This window comes from Diadema antillarum, unplaced genomic scaffold, assembly GCF_040938485.1.
Source record: "Diadema antillarum isolate AM-2024a unplaced genomic scaffold, OU_Dant_1.0 seq00001630_RagTag, whole genome shotgun sequence".
In the NCBI taxonomy this organism is placed as follows: domain Eukaryota; kingdom Metazoa; phylum Echinodermata; class Echinoidea; order Diadematoida; family Diadematidae; genus Diadema; species Diadema antillarum.
The window spans coordinates 679,530-701,800 of NW_027272339.1; the positions used below are offsets into that span (position 1 = coordinate 679,530).

The window sequence follows — 22,271 nt, forward strand, 5'->3', positions numbered from 1 at the left end:
CAATGTTCCTATAAAATGTTTCTGTGGTCACGGTGTTTCGAACAGCCGTCATTTTGTGTTGATATCTCTAACCGTCACGACATTTGTTGGGACAGGATCTAGCTTCCTGATAAAAACATTGCCACCTTGCACATATGACTGTTATGATTAAGACAGTCTAATCTTTAATTTGGCTGAATAAAATTGCTATAAAATGTGTAGCTGTAGATCTTCTCTAATTTCGATCAAGTGACGATGTTCAAAATACGGTGAAAACATCATTAGCCTGTCCTGCCCGTGCGTTCATCGAAAGTGTTGCTCGGATCTGTCCAACAAGCTGTCAGACTTTACCTTCAAACGTGTGTAATTGGTGGATGCAGAAAATATATATACGTACAAATAAAATTGTGATAAGTGTATGAAACAGGCATACCTCCTTTCTTTCAATCCATCTTGTGTTCTGTGTATGCTGGAAGGAATTTTCAAATGAGCAGGAGTTGTTAGCTGATTGAAAAACGCAGGTTTGAAATGCTTGATGACGGCTCAGCTGTTTTTGAGGATTTCATTGTTCGATCACTACAGTGATAATTTTGTGCTTTGCAGTGTTGAGTAGGCAGAGCAGGAATGTGTCGTGTAAACATCCAGTTGCAGGTTCATTTTACTTGATCACATAATTAATGACATTTTTTGTAGACCTGAAGATCCATCACATGTACAGACAAGTTTATGGCTTGATGAGCTTCTTCGTATTTCGCCTACATACTTTATCTCTTTCCACTCAGAGAATGACAAATTAACCCTCATGACGGAGTTTATTACAGTCGACTTTGATGCAAGTTTGCATGGGGATTTTACATTCAATATTCAAAGTGTCTTCTAACACACATCTTTTTTCCTCTCTTTATTACGTACAGTGTAGCTGTACACTTAAGCGCTCTATGATAATCCATTGAATGAACACAAACCCACTCGCACATAAATCAACAATTCACTTCACACAAAAATGACTCTTCAGAGTCAAGCACTTGTAGAACTACCCTACATGTATTGCTGCTGTTAACAGGTCAGACTAGAAACGCATTACTGTAATGTAAGAATAGCTTTACAGGATCAGCACAGTTTTTAACCCACTGTTTAAAGGTACTTGAATTCCCCACAGAATTTGTATGTGACATACTGTAGTTCTTATTCTCTAAGTGCTGTGCTGACAAGTTGTCAGTTGTGGTAGTGGTATAGTTAAAGCACTGCATCCAAACAAGGAGGCAAACTTTTGAGTCCATCCCTTCTGAATTTGAAAATCACTATGCAAAGCATGATGTGCTGGCACAATACAATGTATCTGTAGAAGAGGCCCTGTGTGCGTGTAGGTTGTTTTGTACATAATGCTGTTAAGATAATGACATCCTCACAGTTAACATCTAGATATGGAATCAGTTTTTGATAGTCACCTTTAGTAGCAAAAAGGGAAAGGGGATGGGGATAGGAGGAGAACAAAGCGTTGCTGCGATGCTACGCGTGTCTGGAGCGGTGTCCAGACATGCGCCCTTTGAAGCGCAGAGGGCGGTGCCGATTCTGGTCACGGGCGATGACCCAAACTTTTGCGTGCTGCCACCGTCTACCGTCCGCTCAATCTTCTCGAAGAGGAAAGCGTTGCCTCCACGTATTCGTGTCGTACCAGAGGTAAGAAAGTGACGTGAGTGAGTTTGAGAGTAAGTTCCATTGTGAGAGTGTTGAGAGTTTTGCAAGAATTAAAGAGAGAATTACAGAGCAGAATTCACCGATATCCTCTGTATTTGAACTGTGGTTCTCAATGCAATTCAAATCACACAATCATTTATTGAGCTCTGTGGCTTGTTTACACATGTGGGGGTTGATAATTGATTCTCATGTGCAAAACACTGCACTTTTCTTTGACCGAACTGTGCATCCCCAGGCGGGCATTGACCGAGCCATAGTCGCATAAATAACAAAAGTATGCCGGGTGCCTTCCAAAGATTGGTTGCCATCATCATGTTTGCGCCTCCGTTCACACGTGATGTGCATGACAAAATGTGAGTTGAAAAGAACATAGGAAGAAGAAAGCTGGAAGAGTTGTTGTAGCAAACAGTGCTGATTACTGCAGCTCTTGAATATTTATAAGCTCATGACTTAATTTTCACACGGTCACTGAATGCCTAGATTACATGTTATGTCAGACAGAGTAGTAATTGTTTTTTGTCACTACCTGTAAATTAATTTAGTGTAAAAGTGGAAATTTTCGCAGCGTTGAAATTTTCGCGCATGTCGTGCAACCAGACACTAGCGTGAAAATAAAAACAGGCAAATATTTTTGCTTGCCATATGTTCCAGTAGTTGCTGTCTTGATTTTGCGAAATTAAAAACATGCGAAACTCTTCTTACCCGGCTGAGCACGAAAAATTAGTCGCACATAAAATTAGTCGCGCGAAAATATCCACTTTTACAGTAGTGTACAACGACATGTAACTCAGCATGTGGTAGATTTGAATCTGAAATTCCATTTATTATATTAGTCTGTCATCAATTTTTGTCTTCATTTAATCAGTGACAATCAAATGTTCTTTTTTTTTTTGGTACAGATTCACCAGTCTCCTCTCCGACTAAGTCACCGCCTCAGTATAACGACTCAAGTGATGTGAGTGTCCCGGTAACGAACCACGAGGATGAACCTGTGAAGAAAAAGGTATGTGCGATGATGACCTCATGATCAAAGTGCCAAATCCGCAGTTGAGTGCTTTATGTAGATTTCAAAAAGCCGCTATTTCTTTTAGACTCTTTGGATTGAGTTTTTCTCCCAGCAAGATTAGTGCACCTCAACTGCGCTGTCAAAAGGCACCATGTGACATTGGTAATATCATCACGGTCAACTGTTGTTCAATGTGCAGCACTCAGTCCAGCGGTGTTCCTCAACCCCAGAACCCACACCTGTTGGTGTCGATTTCCGTGGAGGCCAGTGCCGCCGCGGCCCTCTCCTGGCGTACAGTTGCTCGCAGCTGTGACGAACAAGTGCCGCGGATCGCAGGGACGTTCCAGGCTCCTGTCTTGTGTATATTATCGGAGCTGGGTGCTATCTGTTATGGGTTTTTTTTTTATGAGTGAGAAACAAAACACGATGGAACATTGATCAATTAAGAGTAGTAAAGGTATCGAGATAAGAATGGCATGCCTGCCAATATGTGCATGGTTGCCAAAAAACATATTAAATTAACAGTAAGTTAGTTATAATAACTGCCTGTGAAGAAAGCATTTTATGAATTACTTCCGTTAGCTGTGAGAGAAAGCAATCATCTTACATGTGCACTCTTAAAATAGACCTTATTCTATTTTGGTAATATCCAAACTATGAGTAAATTTAACAGGGAATGGTGAAATGTTCCCATAGCATGGTTTCATCCAAATTTGGAAGGAATTCTAATTCTTATCAATATACAAGTTGTGCTACAAAACAGCTTTTAGATTGTGATAGTGAATTGTAGACAGAAATATTTCAGTTATTGCGGATTGACATTTTACTCATTTTTCATACTCACAAATATATAGTACAAATCCCATATGCAGATATACAGAACCAATTCGATGGACATTGTCTTTAGCTGTATGAAATCAAATTTATCTTAAATTTACATTAGGTAAAAGTCATACTAAATTCAGCGTTTGTGGATATATCTCAGATTGTCTGATGATATTTTAGGGTCTATTGAAGGCTGACTCTGTTTGCAATGTCATTTATGGAAAAAAAAAAGTTTTTAGCTTCAATCCCCAACCACGACAGACCCAATGAAACAGATTCATCAGCCTTTTGTGGAAGGGATACCTGGTGGATGATCATTCACACATGATCTCGCCGTGCTCGTCTGGCCAGGGGCCAAACGTCAAGATTGGTTTTCCCCCCGCACACAATGGAAGACCCGCCCTACGTGACACGGCCTATCACATGACCTGAATCATCGTCAAATGTGGATCACCAGACAATTTTCCGCCCCCCAAGTCCCCCCCCCCCCCCCCCCCCCACTCCCATCCTTGTGAGTTTCTCCTCAAAGAGAGATGGGTAACAAAGAGGATGTGGTTAATGTTTTTCCCTGGGAGGACCCCCGTTGAGTTGATGGGATTTTTTTTCTTTTTAAATGTCCTGCTATACCCTAAACTTATATCTGAGGCTAATTTCTGAACACGATAGTGCTGCGGAATGTCTAGTTTTCAAAAATAAGTTTTCTATGAATAGCTTGTGTCCAGCTGAGCGTTAAGAAAAATCAGCAAGGTGGTGAATAATACGATGTAAGCGATGAGAATTTTGCAAGATTTTGCACAATGACCCGAAGAAAAAACATTTATGGCATGGTGTTGTTTCATACAGTGCCATGGGATTTACAATGTTTAATAAATAAGTTTTCTTTAGATGAACATGTGTGCAACTGAACATTCAGAATATCAGCAAGGGAATGAACGATGTAAGGTTAGGAACCAACAACTTAGGAGGATTTTGCGTAATGATCTGACGAGAATTTACTGATGTACTGCAGCATGCTGACCCCTCAGTCTCAAAGTGACAGACAGTCTTACCTATGCAAGCAATGGGATGAAGCAGCACATGGGCACTAGATGTTGAGTTGGCTCAGTCGGTAGTGTGTCTGGCTCGAGATCCAAAGGACCCGCGTTCAATTCCAGAATCTAGCTGAGCAGTGTTGTGTGTAATCATATCGCCCCCTCTAGTAAGAGACAAAACACTCTGTCCCTCGGATAGGACATAAAAGTAAAAATGGAGGTCCAGTGTGTGAGAGAGTCACAACACATGCACATAATAGATCCCACTTCATTCATTCATCGTAAAGAGTGGGGTGATAACCTGGTGAAGTGGTCCACCTACCTTATCCCACAAGAAAAAAAGGGGTAAATGATTTCAGCCCCTTGTGGTTCGCCTCGGATGATTAGCAATGGTCAGCAAACGCTATCAACCAGGCACATACATGTAGTGCCATACAAGAAGAAGAAGAACTTGGGCACTTGGACGCAAGACATGATTAAAGGTGTTTTACTGTTACATTCGTTCTCACTGGGGTGGGGCATGAAGGGGGTGGGGTGCTAACGTTAGGTATACTGTAGTTCACTTGCTGATTAGGTAGATAGGGTTAGAGACTTCTTGTCTTTTTCTTGCCTTTTCTTGGCTGTAGTGTCGAATTAATAATCTCTTCGTCATTGCATGGATTTAGTTTTACATTTTACATGGAAGTACTTAGACATTACATTTAAAGAGTTTTGACTTTACAGCTTGCAATGAATTTGTGTGTTGTATTCATTTTTGTTTCTTGGTGGATTTTTTGAATCAACAGAGGCATCCGCCCGACAGAGCGTATTTCATTGCCAAGGAGATCCTCACCACGGAGAGAACGTATCTCAAAGACCTGGAGGTGGTGGTGGTGGTAAGTATCTCAGATGTACGATATGAACGTCACATGGGTCTAGGGCAATTACCCCCTGGGCAATTAACCCCTGGGCAATTAACCCAGACCCTTCCCCTGACCCTAACCCTAATCCTAATCCTGAACCTAATTCTAACCCTAACCCAAACTCTATACCCTAATCCTAATATTTACTCTAACCTTATCACTAACCAGTAATTATCTGGGGGGGGGGGGGGGGTAATTGCCCTGATACAACGTCACATATTCTGTGAAAGTCAGACTGTCATTTCCAAGACAAGTATGCAATAAGCCAGTTCGGGGTTAGCTCATGGGCACATACATGTGTAGTACAAATGACCTTTCTTCTTCTCAGTTTATTAGGCACTCCACTAGTTTTCAAGCGACAGAAGGCATAAGCTTGCCCGACGTAACAATTTGTGGAATTCATCAGCCATGTTCAAACAAAGGATGAACTTGCGTAGACTAGGTGACCAGAATGATCCATCAATTAGCAATTTGGAAAGCATCCATTTCATTATTTTGCATTGAATGCATTGACAATTTTTTTCTATTGATATTGTCAAATACACTTTAATGTCAGGTGGATGTGCCGGCAAGCACCACTTATAAGGATCACTTGAATAATCATTACATCACAGATGCTTAGCACAGTGAATTTAAATGCAACATGCTCTGCTGGTACAAATGACCTTTTTCTACTCATGCTCAAAGTGGAACCCCGAACTGGCTTATTGCTTGAATTTGCAGTGGAGAACCATGTGGACTTTATGAGAATCAGATATTGTCCATTGTTAAGAAATGTAGTCGGTGAGTTTCCTACTGGGAGACAATGCTGTTGGTCCCATGTTATGTATGAGTATGTACCTGGGGAGTTTCATATGGCACAGAGCCTGCTTAGTGCTGTTTTGAAAGCTTTGTTTCTGTAGTGTTTTTCATCTTCGTGTATTACTGTGTTTGCTTGTGTGTGTGTGTGTGTGTGTGTGTGTGTGTGTGTGTGTGTGTGTGCACGTGTGTCTGTGTGTCTCTGTTTGTGTGTGTGTGTGTGTGTATATGTGTGCATGTGTGTGAGAGAGAGAAGAGATCACAGAAATATAAGTATTCATGTAGTCATGTCTTCATGCTGTTTTCTGCTGTGTGAGGAAATTGCATGTTACCTGTGGCAGACCCCTCTCTACATTGTCGGGCTTTGAACACACAGCATGCTCTGTTTCATCTCAACCCCATGTGGCTTCATATGCATTAATGACATTGCCTGGAGATGGGGGGGGGGGGGGGGGGAGGGGTGGGAAGGAGGAGGAGGGAGGAGGAAGAGGAGGGGGAGGTGGAGGAGAAGGGGCTGTTCAAAGGAAGAGCTCATAAGCAGGAGATGGCGTGTGGTTCATGTTCTGGGTAATTGAGTTTATGAGCTCCCTGATGGGAGGGAGAGGGGGTGGGGGGGTTTGGGGGGGGGGGGGGGGGGGGAGAGAAGCTCTAGAAGTCATCACGTGTGCTATTTATTCCTTCCATACAGCCAGTGCTGTGTGAGTCAGTCTACCAGTAACCGAGTTTGTGGGAAGACCTCATCAAAATCTTTTGTCTATCCCTCGTGTCTCTCTCTCCTTGTTTCCTCTCCATCTCTATCTCTCTCTCTTACACACACTCATACTCTCTCCCTTTCTATCTTTCTCTTACCTTCTTTTCTCCTGTGTTTAAGAGTCACATGGTGTGAAAATAGCCATCGGAGGAATAATTTGAAATGGAGGAAGAACGATGGAGTGAAGCACGTTGTCCTGAATCACTCCCTGCCCTTGAAGGCCATTCGATTTCCTTTGTTTCTTTCTGTTCTCACATGAAATTTAGATAGGTGGATATGAAATAGTATTCTCATGGTCGGACTTCCTGGTATTGAGCAGCGACTGAAGTGAAAACAAGCCACGATCGGTGCGCAACCTGCATATATTTGAGATGAAATTATCTGCTTTTCTTCCACAATCGGCTTTGAAATTTCATTAACAGTCAAATATGCTCCATTTTACATTTCTGACAGTCATAGGAAATGTTGTTAATGATAAATTATGTCAAAGAATGGTACAATTGAAGATCAAAGAATGTACAATGAAGATCAAGAATTTGAATGCCGCCGCTATGTAGATTTGTACACTATATTCATGTGCATGCACAACATTCACACTGATTCACCACACTCCCACATGTATTACATACAAGCGAGCTGTATGTTTCTCTCCATATAATCGGAAGTGACGTATACCGATCATGAGAATATGCCTTTCGCTTTGCTTGTTTACTTGTCACTCTCTCCTTCTTTATCTCTCTCTCATTCTCTCCCTATATATGCCTATCTCCATTCCTATTTCTCTCCCATCTCTCTCTCTCTCACTTTTTCTGTCTCTCTCTCCATCTATCACACCACTATCTCTCTCTCTCTCTTTCTATTTTCTCTTTTTCTGACTCCATATATCTGCCTATCTTCATCTCTCTCTCTATTAGGAATACATGTGTACCACCCTAGTGAGGGTCTGTCAACCCTCATCTTTTGCTTCTTCTTTTTTCGGCCCCCAACCCTTCCCATGTTTTCTCCCCACTTGTATTAGTTGTAATTGCCGTAAACAGGCGGTAGCCTTCGTCCCATAAACGTCGCAGCGAATCCCAGGCCCCATGTTTTTTGCCACATTAGTAGTAGAAGGAGGAGGAGAAGGAGGCGGAGATACAAAGGATGTACTGTCTCTTGAGCGATGTGACGTGAATGCCGCAGTGTGAGGGAGCACGTGCGAGCAATGGCGGAGAATTCTGAAAGCGGGGGGAGGCCTGAAGGAGCAAACGACATATTTCCAATAACCGTCTAATTGCGTATTCTCGTCAATTTCGTTTTAGAGCTGCCCACCCCTAGATCCCACGGAGCAGAAATACAGTCAGACACAGTCATGAATTTCCTCCTGAATTCATGGAAGCATATGAAAGTAGGACCAGACAAGAGAGAACGAAAGAATCTGCAATTTAAAGGGAGAGTTTCATCTCGGTTTTTCTCCAACATATGAGAAATATACCAGTACCTGCAACCACTTCTGTTCCCACCCTATTCCAATGTGTAGTCGTAGAACACTCCAGATATTCTGCCTATTCAGACATGCCAATCGACTTTATCATGAACCGCCTCTCAGCTTTCATGCCATTTTTGTGGAGTTTGAGTCGCCAGGGTGGTAAGAACGTGCCTCCAAAGGAATTGAGAACTATAGGACAAGATACACCGTTGGAGGAAATAGTTGGGGAGTGTTGTTTGTCAACCTGCACTGGCAGATGATGGCAGTGTAGACTTTTACGCACTTGAACTGCCCTTCTTATGAGCAGCTGTATCTTTTTTGTTTGTCTATGTGTTTGTATATAATGTGTGTATGTCTCTGTGTGTGTGTATGTACCTGTGTCAGTGTTTTTCCAAGTGCAAATTGTGGAGTCATGAGGCCTAGTCCTCTGGTTGCAAGTTAACCAATGGCTTATGGGAACTGGATATATCATGCATTAAATATGTGTGACTTAATCTTATCTCAGTGGCAATAGCAAAAAAGTGATTGCAATTCCCGTTTAATCCTGGTGAACTTCAAATGAATAAGTGCCTTTTTAAAAAAACATTTCTGTTAATAGTGATCATATTTTGCTGTAGTCGTATTCATCTCTCATTCTTCATATTCTCTCTCCCCGTCTCCGGCCGCAGTGGTTCCGCAAAGCGACGACGAATGAGGCCAACCTGCCCGAGACTCTGGACGTCCTCTTCAACCACCTGGACCCCATCTACGAGTTCCACTGCAAGTTTCTGAAGGAGGTGGAGCAGCGGCTGTCGTCATGGTGAGGGGGGAAGACACTGGGTGTGCCCCAGAAGAGACTGGTATAAGGGGGGCGGGCGGGGTCGTTCTTGGGCTACATGACTAGGTTAGGATGAGACCGGTATAAGGGGCGGGCGGGGTCGTTCTTGGGCTACGTGACTAGGTTAGCTCAGAAGAGGGGTTTACAGCCTGTTTTGTTAATGAAGTACAGTAATGTATTTTTTCGGGGATGGGGTGTGCCGGGGTTTCAGGGTTCAGCTTACTATTTACAGGTGTGAGTTTATTCATTACATCACCCCCTTTTTCTTTGAAAGGTGGAGATTGTATGTTTGTTTGCTTTGTAGTATGTGCAACCTAGACAATAGATGAATGATTCCATCTAGATTTGTGAAAAAATGAACCTTCCCCTATTAAAGTCTCACTATCAATTTCTTATAGGCGTCATCAACAGAAACTTTTCAGTTTTCATTTAACCCCCCCCCCCCAATGTTACATGAACTTCAAACTTTGAAGGCATTTGACGTTATAGGTCTACCTTTCCTTCCTCTCAATTAAAGTAGAGTAGATTCCATCTTGTACCATTCTTCTTGGTAACTCCTGCTAACAATTTCCTCTCTCTTGCTACTTTCTCCCCAACAGGGAGGGCAGGCCAAACGCCCAGGGCAAAGGCGGACACCAGAGGGTCGGTGACATCCTCCTCAAGAATGCCCAGCATCTGAAGGTCAGTGTACTCTTCTGCTTGACTTTTTGACCCATCCATAGCTGGGTGTGGTCCTCAGTGCTGTAAACCAGAAAGAGACTGGTTTACCTCCATAGTCTGATCAGTTTGTTGGCATGGTGGCCTTGAGGACTGCAACTTGAATGTGGCGGACTCTTTGTAGTATTGATGCTATGGCTTTATTTTTTCTTTTTTTCTTTTTTCTCAAATGCCAAAATGTGAGATGGGGAAATTATTGCTAGACATTATGGGATGTGGTGATTGGAAAAGAAGTTGGATAACTTTGAAGTTTGTTGCTATTATGAGGTAACCGACAAGATATGATATGATGCTGGTGATTCTTAGCATTTGTATGGAGCCATATATCTGTTTTAGAAAATCATTCCTCCAAGACTCCTCCAAGAGAGATAGTTGTTGAATGTGTGGTGAAAAACGTGAATGATTCCATGGCATGACAGCATTATGTGAGCAATTCTGATCATAAATCCCATGTGTGCATATCCTTGTTGGGACATCAGGTTTTCTCTAATTGCCTCGCTTGCAGCCATGAAAGTGCTGCAATGAATTCAGCTTAGATTTTACTGTTGGTCAAAGTGGAGGCAGGATAGATGACATGGCTACAAAGTGATTGAGTTTGTGATTTCAAAATAGTGCATACAGTGACAGCAATATCAGAAGAATTTACAGTGTTATACGTTGATTAGAGAAAAGATGTAAATTTTTTCTAAAGTGCATGTGTTCAGAGAAATATAGAAATAAATATACTTGACTGCTTTTTCTCTCTCTCTTTGCACACGTCTCTGTGGATGAAAGCAGCTGTACACAGGGTACATCAGTCGCCTGGAGGAGATTCTCAGCGACTTGGAGGCGGCGCTGCGCAAGAACAAGAAGTTTGAGTCTTTCTACCGCGACTTTGAGATCCAGAAGGTCTGCTACCTGCCCTTCAACACATTCCTGCTCAAACCGGTCCAGAGATTGCTTCACTACAAGCTGGTGCTCGAACGTAAGCCCCTAGTCTTCACATACCACCCCCCCCCCCTTTGTTTACCAGTGTAGGATTATATTAACATGGCACTGGCGACTACATCTTTTCTGTACCAAGTCAACCATGGCCAAAAACAGAAACAGAAACCAAACCAAAACAAACACGCAAAAGGCAGAAGTGTTTGCATATTTATGTGCAGGTATTATATCATATTTCATGATCTATTGACATGTCATGACATTTTAAATGGGGGGGGGGGGGTTTAGGAGAGATTCAGAAGCATATTGGATGTTCTTTCTCCCCCTATTACCTGGATATCATAATAGAATGGTGTAATGAAGAATACTTGAATAAGTGTTTTGGAATGGTGAAGTCACGGACTCACAGATTTGTCAGAGGTAAAAATATATGGCATATTAGTGTTTCGTCTTGATGTCCCCTTATTGAAATAATTGTTTGTGTCTATAGTGAGCACGATGTCAAGGTACATGTAGACAGACTTCATCGTAGTAGTTGTAGTAGTAGCAGTAGTAAAAGTAGTAAAAATTGTGACATTTGTTATTGAAACAAGTGATGTAGTTCCTATTTCTCTCACTGAAATTGTTGATAAAAAGAAAGACAAGTAGTTGAATAATAATTGCACTCAAGTGGCAGACGTATCTCTCTTTCACGCTGGAAACTGTTCTCTCAACAGGACTTGTCAAGCACTACCAACCTTCACACCCAGACTACAAAGACTGTAAAGGTGAGTGAATCTAACCTGAAAGATGACCCTTCATTCCTTGGACCCCCCCCCCCCCCCTTACAGGTCAAGAGGTCACATGGAGAGTGGAGTTACTTACATGCAATATATAAGAGTATTGTTTGCTATTAGCAGTCATTATCAGATAGACTGTTAGTTGTTCTCACAATAATTTGACATGTTAAGAAATTCTTGCCCACCCACATCATATCGCACTGCTACAAAGGCTCTCTTGCCATGTTCAGAATTTTGATGGTTTGTGTTGATATTGTGGCTTTTACATCCCCCAAAGGTTATGAATTGGAAGTTTACATCCAGAACGTTATTGTTTGCGGAGTAGAATTTGTGTCCTTCGTTGGATACCATTTGTGTTATGATTGTACGCTAGAGATGAGTAGTCATCTAAAAGGCCAGAAGGGAGCAAACTCCCCAGATTTCTGTATGATGTGTACGTCCTTCTGCTTCCCAGCTGACAAAAAACACCAACTTGATAAGACGTAGTAATGACTGTATGACACTGACATTTGATATATTGATGGCCCTGTCTTATCTCATGACATGGAATTCACCTTATCCTCTCACACTTTGCGCTGAAGACTTTTATCTGAGAGAAAACAAAAACAACTACTTTGATTGTTGGATCTATTTTGTCTATCAGATAAAGAACCTTGTACTCACATACATTGCCTCTTTCCATGACATTTGCTCCTTCAACAGTTGCTCCCATGAAATATTGGCACGCTAAGCCAAACATAAAGCCAACACACAAACATAACCCCCAGCCCTAAAGTTTCAAGTTTCATTTCACTGAAAAAAACGCCCAAAACGTAAGAGCATAAGAAGTGTATTCATTCAACATCAGAGAGATTTTTGTAATGATGTTTGGCCCCACCTTAACCCTTATGGATCCAACATCAAAAAATCCTATTGACATGGTACATTGTATGTAATCATACTGCTTACAACATCGAAAGACTTAGTGACAACACTTACGGCCTTACTTTATTGTTGATTTGCCTTCATCCACACAGCTGCCCTCGGTGATGTAGGCGACCTCACGGCTGACATAGAGGAGAGCGTGAAGAAAATTGAGAACTTCCAGAAGCTGACCGAGCTCCAGAGGGATCTCGTTGGCATGGATACGCTCATCCAGCCAAACAGGGTGAGATGAGATGTCCTCCTTTGGCATGGAGAGAGTGATGACTAGAGTGATGAGGCTGAGGCTGATAATGGTGATGATAATGGTGATGATGGTGATGGTGATGGTGTTGGTGATGATGATGGTACCGATGTAGAGGATGAGGCTGGAGACGATGGTGATATCGATGATGTTACAATGAAGATGATGATGATGGTGGTGAGGATGATGATGATGGTGATTATGATGATGTGACAATGAAGATGATGATGATGGTGGTGAGGATGATGATGATGATGATGATGATGAAGATGATGAGATGATGAAGAGGACGATGGTGGTGATGGTGGTGATGATGATACCAGTGTAAAGCATAAGGCTGAAGACGATGGTGATATCAATGATACCTATGATGATGATGGTGATGATGATGGTGATGATAATGATGATGGTGATGATGATGATGATGATGATGATGATGATGATGATGGTGATGATGGTGATGATGGTGATGATGATGATGATGATGATGAAGATGAAGATTATGATGAGTTAATGAAGATGATGATCATGACTATGTTGGATGATGATGAGATAATGGTGGTAGTAACCATGGTGATGCTAAGGATGCTGCTGAAGCATGCTTATTGTAAGGAGGAGGAGGAGGAGGAAGAGGAGAAAAATGAGTTTGTCATTCTATTAGTAATGTTGATGAGGAGGATGATGTGATGTTGCTGTGACGATTGCAGTAATGATAATGATGATGCGTAGTCCATTCAGTAGTTATAGTGAGGGTGATAAAAATAAAGAAGATGATCATGATGGTCAGATAAAGATGAGTGAAGATGACTGCTGTTGTACTCTGTCGACTATATTCATACTGTGCAGTGTGGTGTATATGATGACTGTCAGTCTTCTGTAACATGAAGAGTTTTGAATACCTATCATTTGATGGCCCTGTTTTATGAAGAGTTATAATTGATTGTATAGTTGATTTCTATCATAAATCTATGGCAACCTGTGTGGTAAGGTAATTTACAATCGATTATATATCTTGATAAAACAGGGCAGATATCATACAATGTACAAGATTACAAAAATGGACCTCAGATATTGAATGCAGTTAGAGTGGGGGTAGAGTTGTCATATTGCCATATGAAAGGTCTGAGTTGAGTTTGTACCATTATGTTACTGTATTTGCTGCTCTGCTATTCTAACTCCAGCATTTCATCAGGGAAGGCTGCCTCCACAAGCTGTCGAGAAAGGGCTACCAGCAGCGCATGTTCTTCCTCTTCTCCGACATCCTGGTCTACACCAGCAAGGGGGTGACGCCCACGAACCAGTTCAAAGTGCACGGCCAGATCCCGCTCAAGGGAGTGGTGGTGAGTGAAGCGTGATTTCCGTTATCCCTTCTGACACATAGGTCACGAAAGATCTTGGAATGATGGTTGGCAGTGTTCTTGTAAGAAATTATATCAGTCTAAAGTGATGAGGCAAATGTAGCTAGTGCAGTGGACTTCAGTAATATGACAAAGTCCTCGGTGACAGGACCGGCGATTTTCTTTCGTTATATCAATATTTTGTTATAGCAGAACAAATAAACAATAGAAAACATAGAGCAGATAATGTTGCGGCCTGAATGCTTACTTCATTGTAACTAGAACTTTGGTATAACCATGTTTGTTGTAACAGGAGGGCAATGAAGTGCATGTCACTCTTGGTTATGAGGTATCCCCAGCTGCCCCCCCCCCCAAAAAAAAAAAAAAAATAATAATAATGATAATAATAATCTTGACAATAATGAATGAACAATAAACAGCAAATGATGGAATAAAGACAAATCTTCATGGACAAGGTTCTGAAGACGGACTGGCCCGTTTGTGTGAGACAGTTTGTTTTTCATGGATGTGCTAGTGTTGTTGAAATGGGGAGAGCGTATCTACAATTATTTTCTGCGAGGGTCACAGGTGTTGTTAGTGGTTGATGACTGTCAATTCCCTGCAGACAAAATTGTCATATTCTTTTTTTCTTTTCTTTTTCTTTTTTTTTTGCCCCCGATTTTATTTCTCCTCTCTGGTCAGCTGGAGGACAGTGAGCTGGACCGGTCAGTCGCCAACTGCTTCACGCTCTACGGAGGCAACAAGACGGTCGTCATAGCAGCCAGCAGCCCCGAGGAGAAGACAAGATGGATGGAGGTGAGGCAGAGATAGATGTTCACAACGGATCCTCAAATTGGCAATGCAATTTAGGAGAAATGAACTTCAAGATTCTCTCTCAAATTGGCAACACATTTTGGGAGAAATAAAGATCCCTATTCTCTCTCAAATTAGCATGACTTTGTAAAGTTTGTAAAAAAACATTTTTTTGTAAATTTTGTGCTGATTTTTTTTTTTCATTTGTGTCCTCCTCTTTCCCAATTTCTAGACTTGTTCTTAACCCTAACTAGGCCGGGCTATTTAGGTAGTTGATAGAGCCGGGGGGCCTCCCAGGCCCCCCCTCCAGATCTCGGCCGTCGACCGCGCGATCGCGACGAAAATTGGCACACACATTGCCTATAATGTAATCTAAAATACCATGAAGTTATTTTTTCAAAAAATCATAATTTATGCTAAATTATGCTAATTTATGCATGATGATGCATTAAATCAGACTATTTGGTATAAATCACAAAATAAAGCTCAAAACAGGCACATTTTTTAATGTAAATATTCTTTTTAGTGTCCTTAGCAAATGTAATGAAAAAAATTGTGATATCAGAAAAAATTCTTAAGTATTTTATTGTTTTTTGGAATTTCTTATGTATTTCTTTGTTTTTTTGACTTTATGTTTTTCATTGTTTTTTCAATGAAATTTGTCCGCGACATCGCTCCGAACAAGAAAATATGTTATTCATTGATTTTAATCAATAAAACACCAAAATAATCATGCTTTTATGTAATTTGCCTGTAAGCACAGTTTGCATTGAAATTGTACACGAATTAACGTTTTTGAGCAATTTTGGGTCTGACATGCATGTACATATTTATGCGTAACTTCGGAACTGCGCGCCCAGGCGTCGCAAATTTGGTGTCAAAAGATGCGGGAGACTCGAAAGAAAAAAGTCATAAAAAGTCACGGCGATAGCTTTTTGCGATTGCGATACATCGCGCGGAACGTCGAGGGGGGGCCTCCGAGGCCCCCCCCCCCCCCCCCCCCCCCCCCCGGCCTAGTTAGGGTTAAAAGAAAGAAAAAATGAGGAGGAGGAAACGTGTCGCATGAGAATACTTTTCCCCCATCATGGTATATGAATTGTTGCTCTCTACACACTGAGTGTGCGCCTCGTGCACAGTTAAATGCAGTTCATTGTCGAAGTAACGCACATGAACGTCTTCTTTCTTGACTACAGGATATCAGGACAGCCATGGCTATGTGCCAGGATGACCAGTCAACGGAATCAATCAGTAAGTGCTTCACACTGTCATATGAGTGACATGTCACTGTGTGTGGATATGCCGTGATGAGGTGAAATCGTCACGATGCAACAAGTGCTATTCAGACAACACTCTTTCAGTGCTCAATGTGAAGTCACATGACTCGAAGACGTGTGAATCATGTTGCAGTCACTGAATTTCATGTATAAAAGATATGCTGTCTAACATTCAGTTGTCATCTCAAAAACTTTTATGTGAAAAATGTGTATTCTTTTCCAATTTTGTATTAAATCTTGATAAGTGTGGGAGACAGTGAAATTAACTTTAGTCAGATATTTTGAGTCGCATTGTCTTATATAGATTATTTTGCAAGTTTACTTGAAAGAAAACTAGAGTTTTATATATTGAGAATGTTGATCTGAATCCCTTTCCTGTTTGTGCTTGTAAAAATGTGTTTTGCTTTGAGAAGAAACTGTGCCTTGACTCTTGATGCTCCAAGACACTTGATTAAACTTGCCAAGCTTTTACATCAGCATTCTGTAATTCTTCCAAACATGACCTGGTTGTAAGTTACAAAGCCAACTCAGGTGTAGCAATGTGCCTCAGTGCAACTTGAATTCCATGGTGACAAAATAGGAATTAGGGGGATTATGTCATCTATTTTCATTGACAGTTACTTTCCAAAGCATTTGTGCCAATCTGTAAAGAAAACACTTTATCAGACATATGAACTTGCAGAGCACAGTAAGGATTAAAGAAAAGGGGAAAGATTGTTTTGTTTGGAGTGTCCATGTTTGTGTACATGCTTAACGAAGCAGTGGTTCATAATAACTAACCACGGATGGACGCGTATTATGCATTACAGATACGCCAGACCAAGATTCCGCGTTCGACGAGGCGGATGACGACCTCTCGTCGCCCTCGCGGTCACTAGATCGCCAGTCACACCACCGTGCCAACACCACCGTCCACGTATGCTGGCATCGCAACACCAGTGTGAGCATGGCGGATCACGTCAGAGCGGTGGAGGTAAGGCCTTTCCTTTCAAACTTTCCAGGGGGGTGTTTCATCAACGTTTGTCAGCGCTGACAACTTGAATCACAATAGTAACAGTCAGTGACCAGAGCATCTCAGCCAATCAAAACCAAGGATTTTGCTGAAATTGGTCAGCGCTGACAGTTGTCAGCACTGACAAACGTTGATGAAACACCCCCCAGGAGACGAAAGTGAGAGAAGCTCATATAGATACTTTTAATCCTCTGGAGAAGAGACGAATACTTTCTTACACCTTACTCAAACAAAACACTGATGGCAAACATGGAAGAATGTCAGAAAAATATCTGTACTTTTCTCAACAGTTAGTAGTAGAAAACTTGTTCTTACCATTTTCATGAGAATGTCTTCCAAGGCCTTCCAACCGGGAGGCGATGTGGCCTTTCATTCTCTCGAAAAGTGTGAGAATATGCTTACTTAACTGTCAGGAATGGGTAGGCCGTTTTCAGGGCCACACACTTACCCAAGAAATTGTATGTGGTGTACTGTGAAGCCTTCTACTACTAAACGTTCTACTTCCACAGAAACCTTCAAAGATTTTTTTTTTTCAACAAATTGTATAAGTGACGTGTAGCCAGATTTTATCCACTGGAGATCTGATTGGCAAACCGTGCCAACCTCTATGCTCCCTAGAAATATGTCTTACATGCGGAAATGCTAATGTTTTATCTTGTTTTTTCCACTGTCATGTTTCAATTGTCGTCTTATCCAATACAGAACCAGCTGAGCGGTTTCCTGCTGCGCAAGTTCAAGAACAGCAATGGCTGGCAGAAGCTGTGGGTGGTCTTCACAAACTTCTGCCTCTTCTTCTACAAGAGTCACCAGGTAAGGGAAGGGTGGACCATCTGTCACCAGTGACACTGAATAAGAGAGATTGTTTACACCCCTTCCCCCCCCCCCCACACACACACACTGTATAGAAAGACCACCTGTTGATAATAACCTCTTTAGATAAATAAAACTATTATCAACCATTATACTGTTATCAAACATGCCATGCACATGTTCACACGCGCATGGCAGTTGAGTGCTACATGCGTGTTTTGTCCCTGCAGTCAAGCATGCATACCTTGTCTGTGCCCACTGGTCCTTGATGATGTGTTTGTTGTACGTGACTATCTCCATAGCTGAAGTACTCCTGCAACATACTTGTATAACTTTTTTTTTACATTTGTTGAGAATCATTTTGCCAATGATCAACCATTGTTGTTAATCTAAAGTTCCGAAATGAATCTGCCACTGAAGGATTAGCACTTTGCTAGTGGCTGAAAAACCCTCTTGGCACTTTATGGGTAAAATTTAGTGGTGGTTGCTCACTTCCCTGACTCAACATAATGTTATGACTTTTAAATGGAGTGCTTAAGCATTTATCATGCAGTCCTCACAACACATTGACAGTAGCCTACCAACATTCAAGTTTTCTTTGATAAAATAAAACAAGAAGAAAGGGAGAGATTGATTGTGTAACCATAAGATCAACAAAGATGGTGCATAGAACTCAGACCAGTGCTTCATGACAGCAGGCAGTGCACAACTAAATGGAATGGTCTGTCCATTGAAGGGGAAAATCCAGTCCAAATATAAGTTAGTCTGATAAGAAAGAGTAAAATAGTACGAGTTCAACGGTAAAATTTTGATCAAGATTAGGTGAAAAATAAAGAAGTCATGACATTTTGAAGTTTCTTTAAATTTTCAAGAAACAGTTCTTGAACGGTCAATATGAATAGGCAAATGGCAAAGTGAGCATGTCATACCCTCACAACTTGCCATTAGTTTGTACATAAAAATTTTTGGAATTTACAATTTTTCATTCAAATGCAATTATGCCCAAGGCTCAAATCCTGATATATCTATGTTTTACTTCTACTAAGAAACAGAAATAATGCTGAAAATGACATCTCCTCCTCTTCTTCCTCCTCTTCATCTTCTTCCTCTTCCTCTGTCTCCTCCTCCTCCTTTCCCTCCTCCCCCATCTCCTCCTCTTTCACCTTCCTCTTCCTCGTTCTCATCCTCTTCCTCTTCCTTCTTCTCCCTACTCCTCCCCGTCTCCCTCCACCTCCCCTTCTCCTCCTCCTCCTCTTCCTCCTCCTCCTCCTCCTTCTCTTCCTCCTCCTCCTCCTCTTTCTCTTCCTCCTCCTTCTCCTCCTCTTTCTCCTCCTTCCCCTCCTCCTCCTCCTCCTCCTCCTCATTCTTCCATCCCTCCAGGACGACTACCCTCTGGCCAGCCTCCCCCTCCTGGGCTACTCCGTCATGATCCCCGCTGAGGAGGATGACATCCGCAAGGACTATGTCTTCAAGCTCCAGTTTAAGACCCACGTGTACTTCTTCCGCGCCGAGAGCGAGTACACTTTCAGCAGGTATGAGCATGTGAGGGGATGGTGGTGGTGGTGGTGGTGAATTGGTAGTAGCCAGACATGGGCACTGGTAGCAACATTTGCTCTAAATCACTAGTGGAAAAGCAAGAGTATGAACCCCATATCAGAAGAAAAAACAACAACACAGAAATGCCATTCTATTTAAAACATTGAAAGGGTTGTCGGAGAATGGTATTGTACCCATTAGTATCGGTAACCAAAGTTTTAAGGGGAATGTACCCCAAAGGGAAATCTGACAATCAGTTCAGAAGTTATGAATATTCAGTGTTTTGGTACTGCCACTGCTGGATAAGAAGACTACCACTGTTCATGATGTCACAGTAAGGCACCATTTTAAAGAAAATACATGTATAAAGAGAATTTCACAGAATAAAATTTTTTTTTAATGAAAAGCACACATTCCTGCCACTTATTACTGACATGTGTTGAGAGTGATGTTACCCCCTCCCCTGCCTGCCTTTAGAAAAAGGTAAGCCAAGTGCTCTGTCATTGTGCTAGAATAATGAAAATACTGGTATGTTGAATTTTCTTTATATCTTTTTTATATGATTATTGTTGTCCTATTGTGACATCATTCATTGTTGTAGTCTTCATATCCAGCCATTACGGCATATGGATTAACCAAAATACTTTGACAGTTACTAGCTTTTGAATGGATTGTCTGATTTTCCTCAATCTGCGTGCATATTTGGGCTTCATTCCCCTTTAAACTTGTGAATTAACCCTGTAGGTTCAGGAACCTGCTGTAGTCTGTGTAATGTCTGTGAAGATTTCAGAATTTAGACAGCAAATAGATTAGGTGCTTCCAGCACTTGATGCACTTACGATTTTAATTTGTGTAGGTACATTCACAGGGATCATTAGAACTATGTTGTAGAATGCACAGCAGTTTGTCTTCACATGTTCCCTTTTGTCACGGTCATGCTTGGCTTAGCAGAAGAGAGAACCAATGAGGTGGAAACCATGGTTAGCCTTTATTCAGACATGCAGGTTGACTCTGCTGAAAGGAGGGCCGTGTTAACCTCTAGATAATTTGCTGCGTAGGTGGATCCTTATTTGTGGTCTACAACTCTTGTATGTAATGATCTCTCCTTAAGGCACAAGTTTCTGCATTTTCAGGATAATTGCTTATGTGTGTCTGACGTTTGTGTGCATTGTAAGTTGACGCTTCTGTCTGTAGTGTTTGTTTTTCATTGTTATTTCCTCTTATCAAAAGATCATATGCATCCAGGTTTCTGGATCAGGAGTTAGTAGCTTGAACTTATTATTTTCAGTGATAGATTATCTGGTTGCTTGAAAGGGTTTTGGTTTTTAGTGAGGGTTGCAGTTGGATTTTTACAGTATTTGAATTGACATTGATATACAGCTGTATTGATGTGTGAAAAAAATGAATTATATAAACATTTGTCTTGATAACAGCAGCTGTGTAAATGGTTGTTGACTTGGACTGAAATGTGATTTTGAATTTTTCTTTTGATTATTTTCTCACATTTGCAGGTGGATGGAGGTTCTGAAGAGCGCTACATTCAGCAGCAAGATGGAAAATGACATCATGTAGGCAGAAAACTCCCTCTACACCGGACTCTTAACCCAGCCATTCCCCTCGCCAGTGGACTTCCCGGACTTCCACTGGACCCCCAAACCCCCCTTTCCCACCCAGCCATTCCCAATCGAATCGGGCCCAGGTGCCCTGACCATTCCCTAATCCAAGCCGGTAAAGAATTAGAGTAATTCCCCTTCCCCCCTTTTTTTTTTCTTCTCGTCAAATTTGTCTTCTGGAGGCTGACATCATGGGAGGGGTGATGGAGGAGAAGTGTTCCCAATCTCCAGGAAGTTGTGACCGCATTCCCCTGAATGTCTTTTTTTTTCTTTCTTTCTTTTTTCCCCTTGCTACGGCTGCTGGTAGGTCTTGCCATATCACTGCCAAGGAGATGGAATACAGTGCAGACAAGAAGAGTGATTATTTATTGACGGGGGAAAGCTACTCTCTTTGTTGTCCCCTCGTACCCCCTGTCAGGAGTGTCAACACGTTTTTGTCACATGGCTCGACAAGTAAATGAATGATCTGTTTGTAATGCATTGTTTGTTTTTTTTGGGTCAAAAACACTGCCCTGATTTGTCCCTTCTTCCTGGCAAGTCTCTTGTCACTCTGCGTTGATCTTCATCATGTCAGACAAGATCTAAAGATGAACAGAGAGAGAGAGAAGGAGACAGCTAGGAACAGTTTATGGACACACTGGAGATGTTTCGTTCATAGGTTATCCAGACACCCATGATGTTTGAGGAAGGGAGTCTAGGCCGAAATGCCTGTTTAGACATGGTCAGTTTTCTCAGTTTGACAGTTCAGATGAAAGAGCAAAGCCAATCATCATTGTCTCTTGGTACAGTATACAAATGATGCACAGGTCTGAGTGCGTCAGTCGGAATTGTGTGCATAAGGTAACTATGGAATGCTTAACCCATGAGGCGAAGCCGAGTGGGTTTAGGCTTAATTCCATAGTTACCGCATGCACACTATATTCCGACTGACGCACGAAAAGACATGTGCGTCATCTGATTTATAGAATGGGTAATTTTCTTGTCAAAACCCCAGTTTTTTATCGATTTACCCGATGACA

At 41.7% G+C, this 22,271-nt stretch overlaps 1 protein-coding gene across 1 annotated transcript in view; it reads left to right on the forward strand.

The window, feature by feature from the left end:
• The window catches only part of LOC139711268 (FERM, ARHGEF and pleckstrin domain-containing protein 1-like), a 135,468-nt gene extending 114,044 nt beyond the window's left edge, over window positions 1-21,424 (forward strand). The window contains exons 12-25 of the mRNA XM_071623178.1: window positions 2,577-2,680; window positions 5,325-5,414; window positions 9,124-9,254; window positions 9,872-9,953; window positions 10,767-10,953; window positions 11,630-11,680; window positions 12,709-12,839; window positions 14,039-14,197; window positions 14,897-15,010; window positions 16,201-16,255; window positions 17,091-17,254; window positions 17,996-18,103; window positions 19,484-19,635; window positions 21,151-21,424. Of these exons, the coding sequence (XP_071479279.1) occupies window positions 2,577-2,680; window positions 5,325-5,414; window positions 9,124-9,254; window positions 9,872-9,953; window positions 10,767-10,953; window positions 11,630-11,680; window positions 12,709-12,839; window positions 14,039-14,197; window positions 14,897-15,010; window positions 16,201-16,255; window positions 17,091-17,254; window positions 17,996-18,103; window positions 19,484-19,635; window positions 21,151-21,211 (1,589 nt within the window). The 3' untranslated portion in view covers window positions 21,212-21,424. The remainder of the gene's footprint in view (window positions 1-2,576; window positions 2,681-5,324; window positions 5,415-9,123; window positions 9,255-9,871; window positions 9,954-10,766; window positions 10,954-11,629; window positions 11,681-12,708; window positions 12,840-14,038; window positions 14,198-14,896; window positions 15,011-16,200; window positions 16,256-17,090; window positions 17,255-17,995; window positions 18,104-19,483; window positions 19,636-21,150) is intronic.
• Window positions 21,425-22,271: the final 847 nt, after the last annotated feature.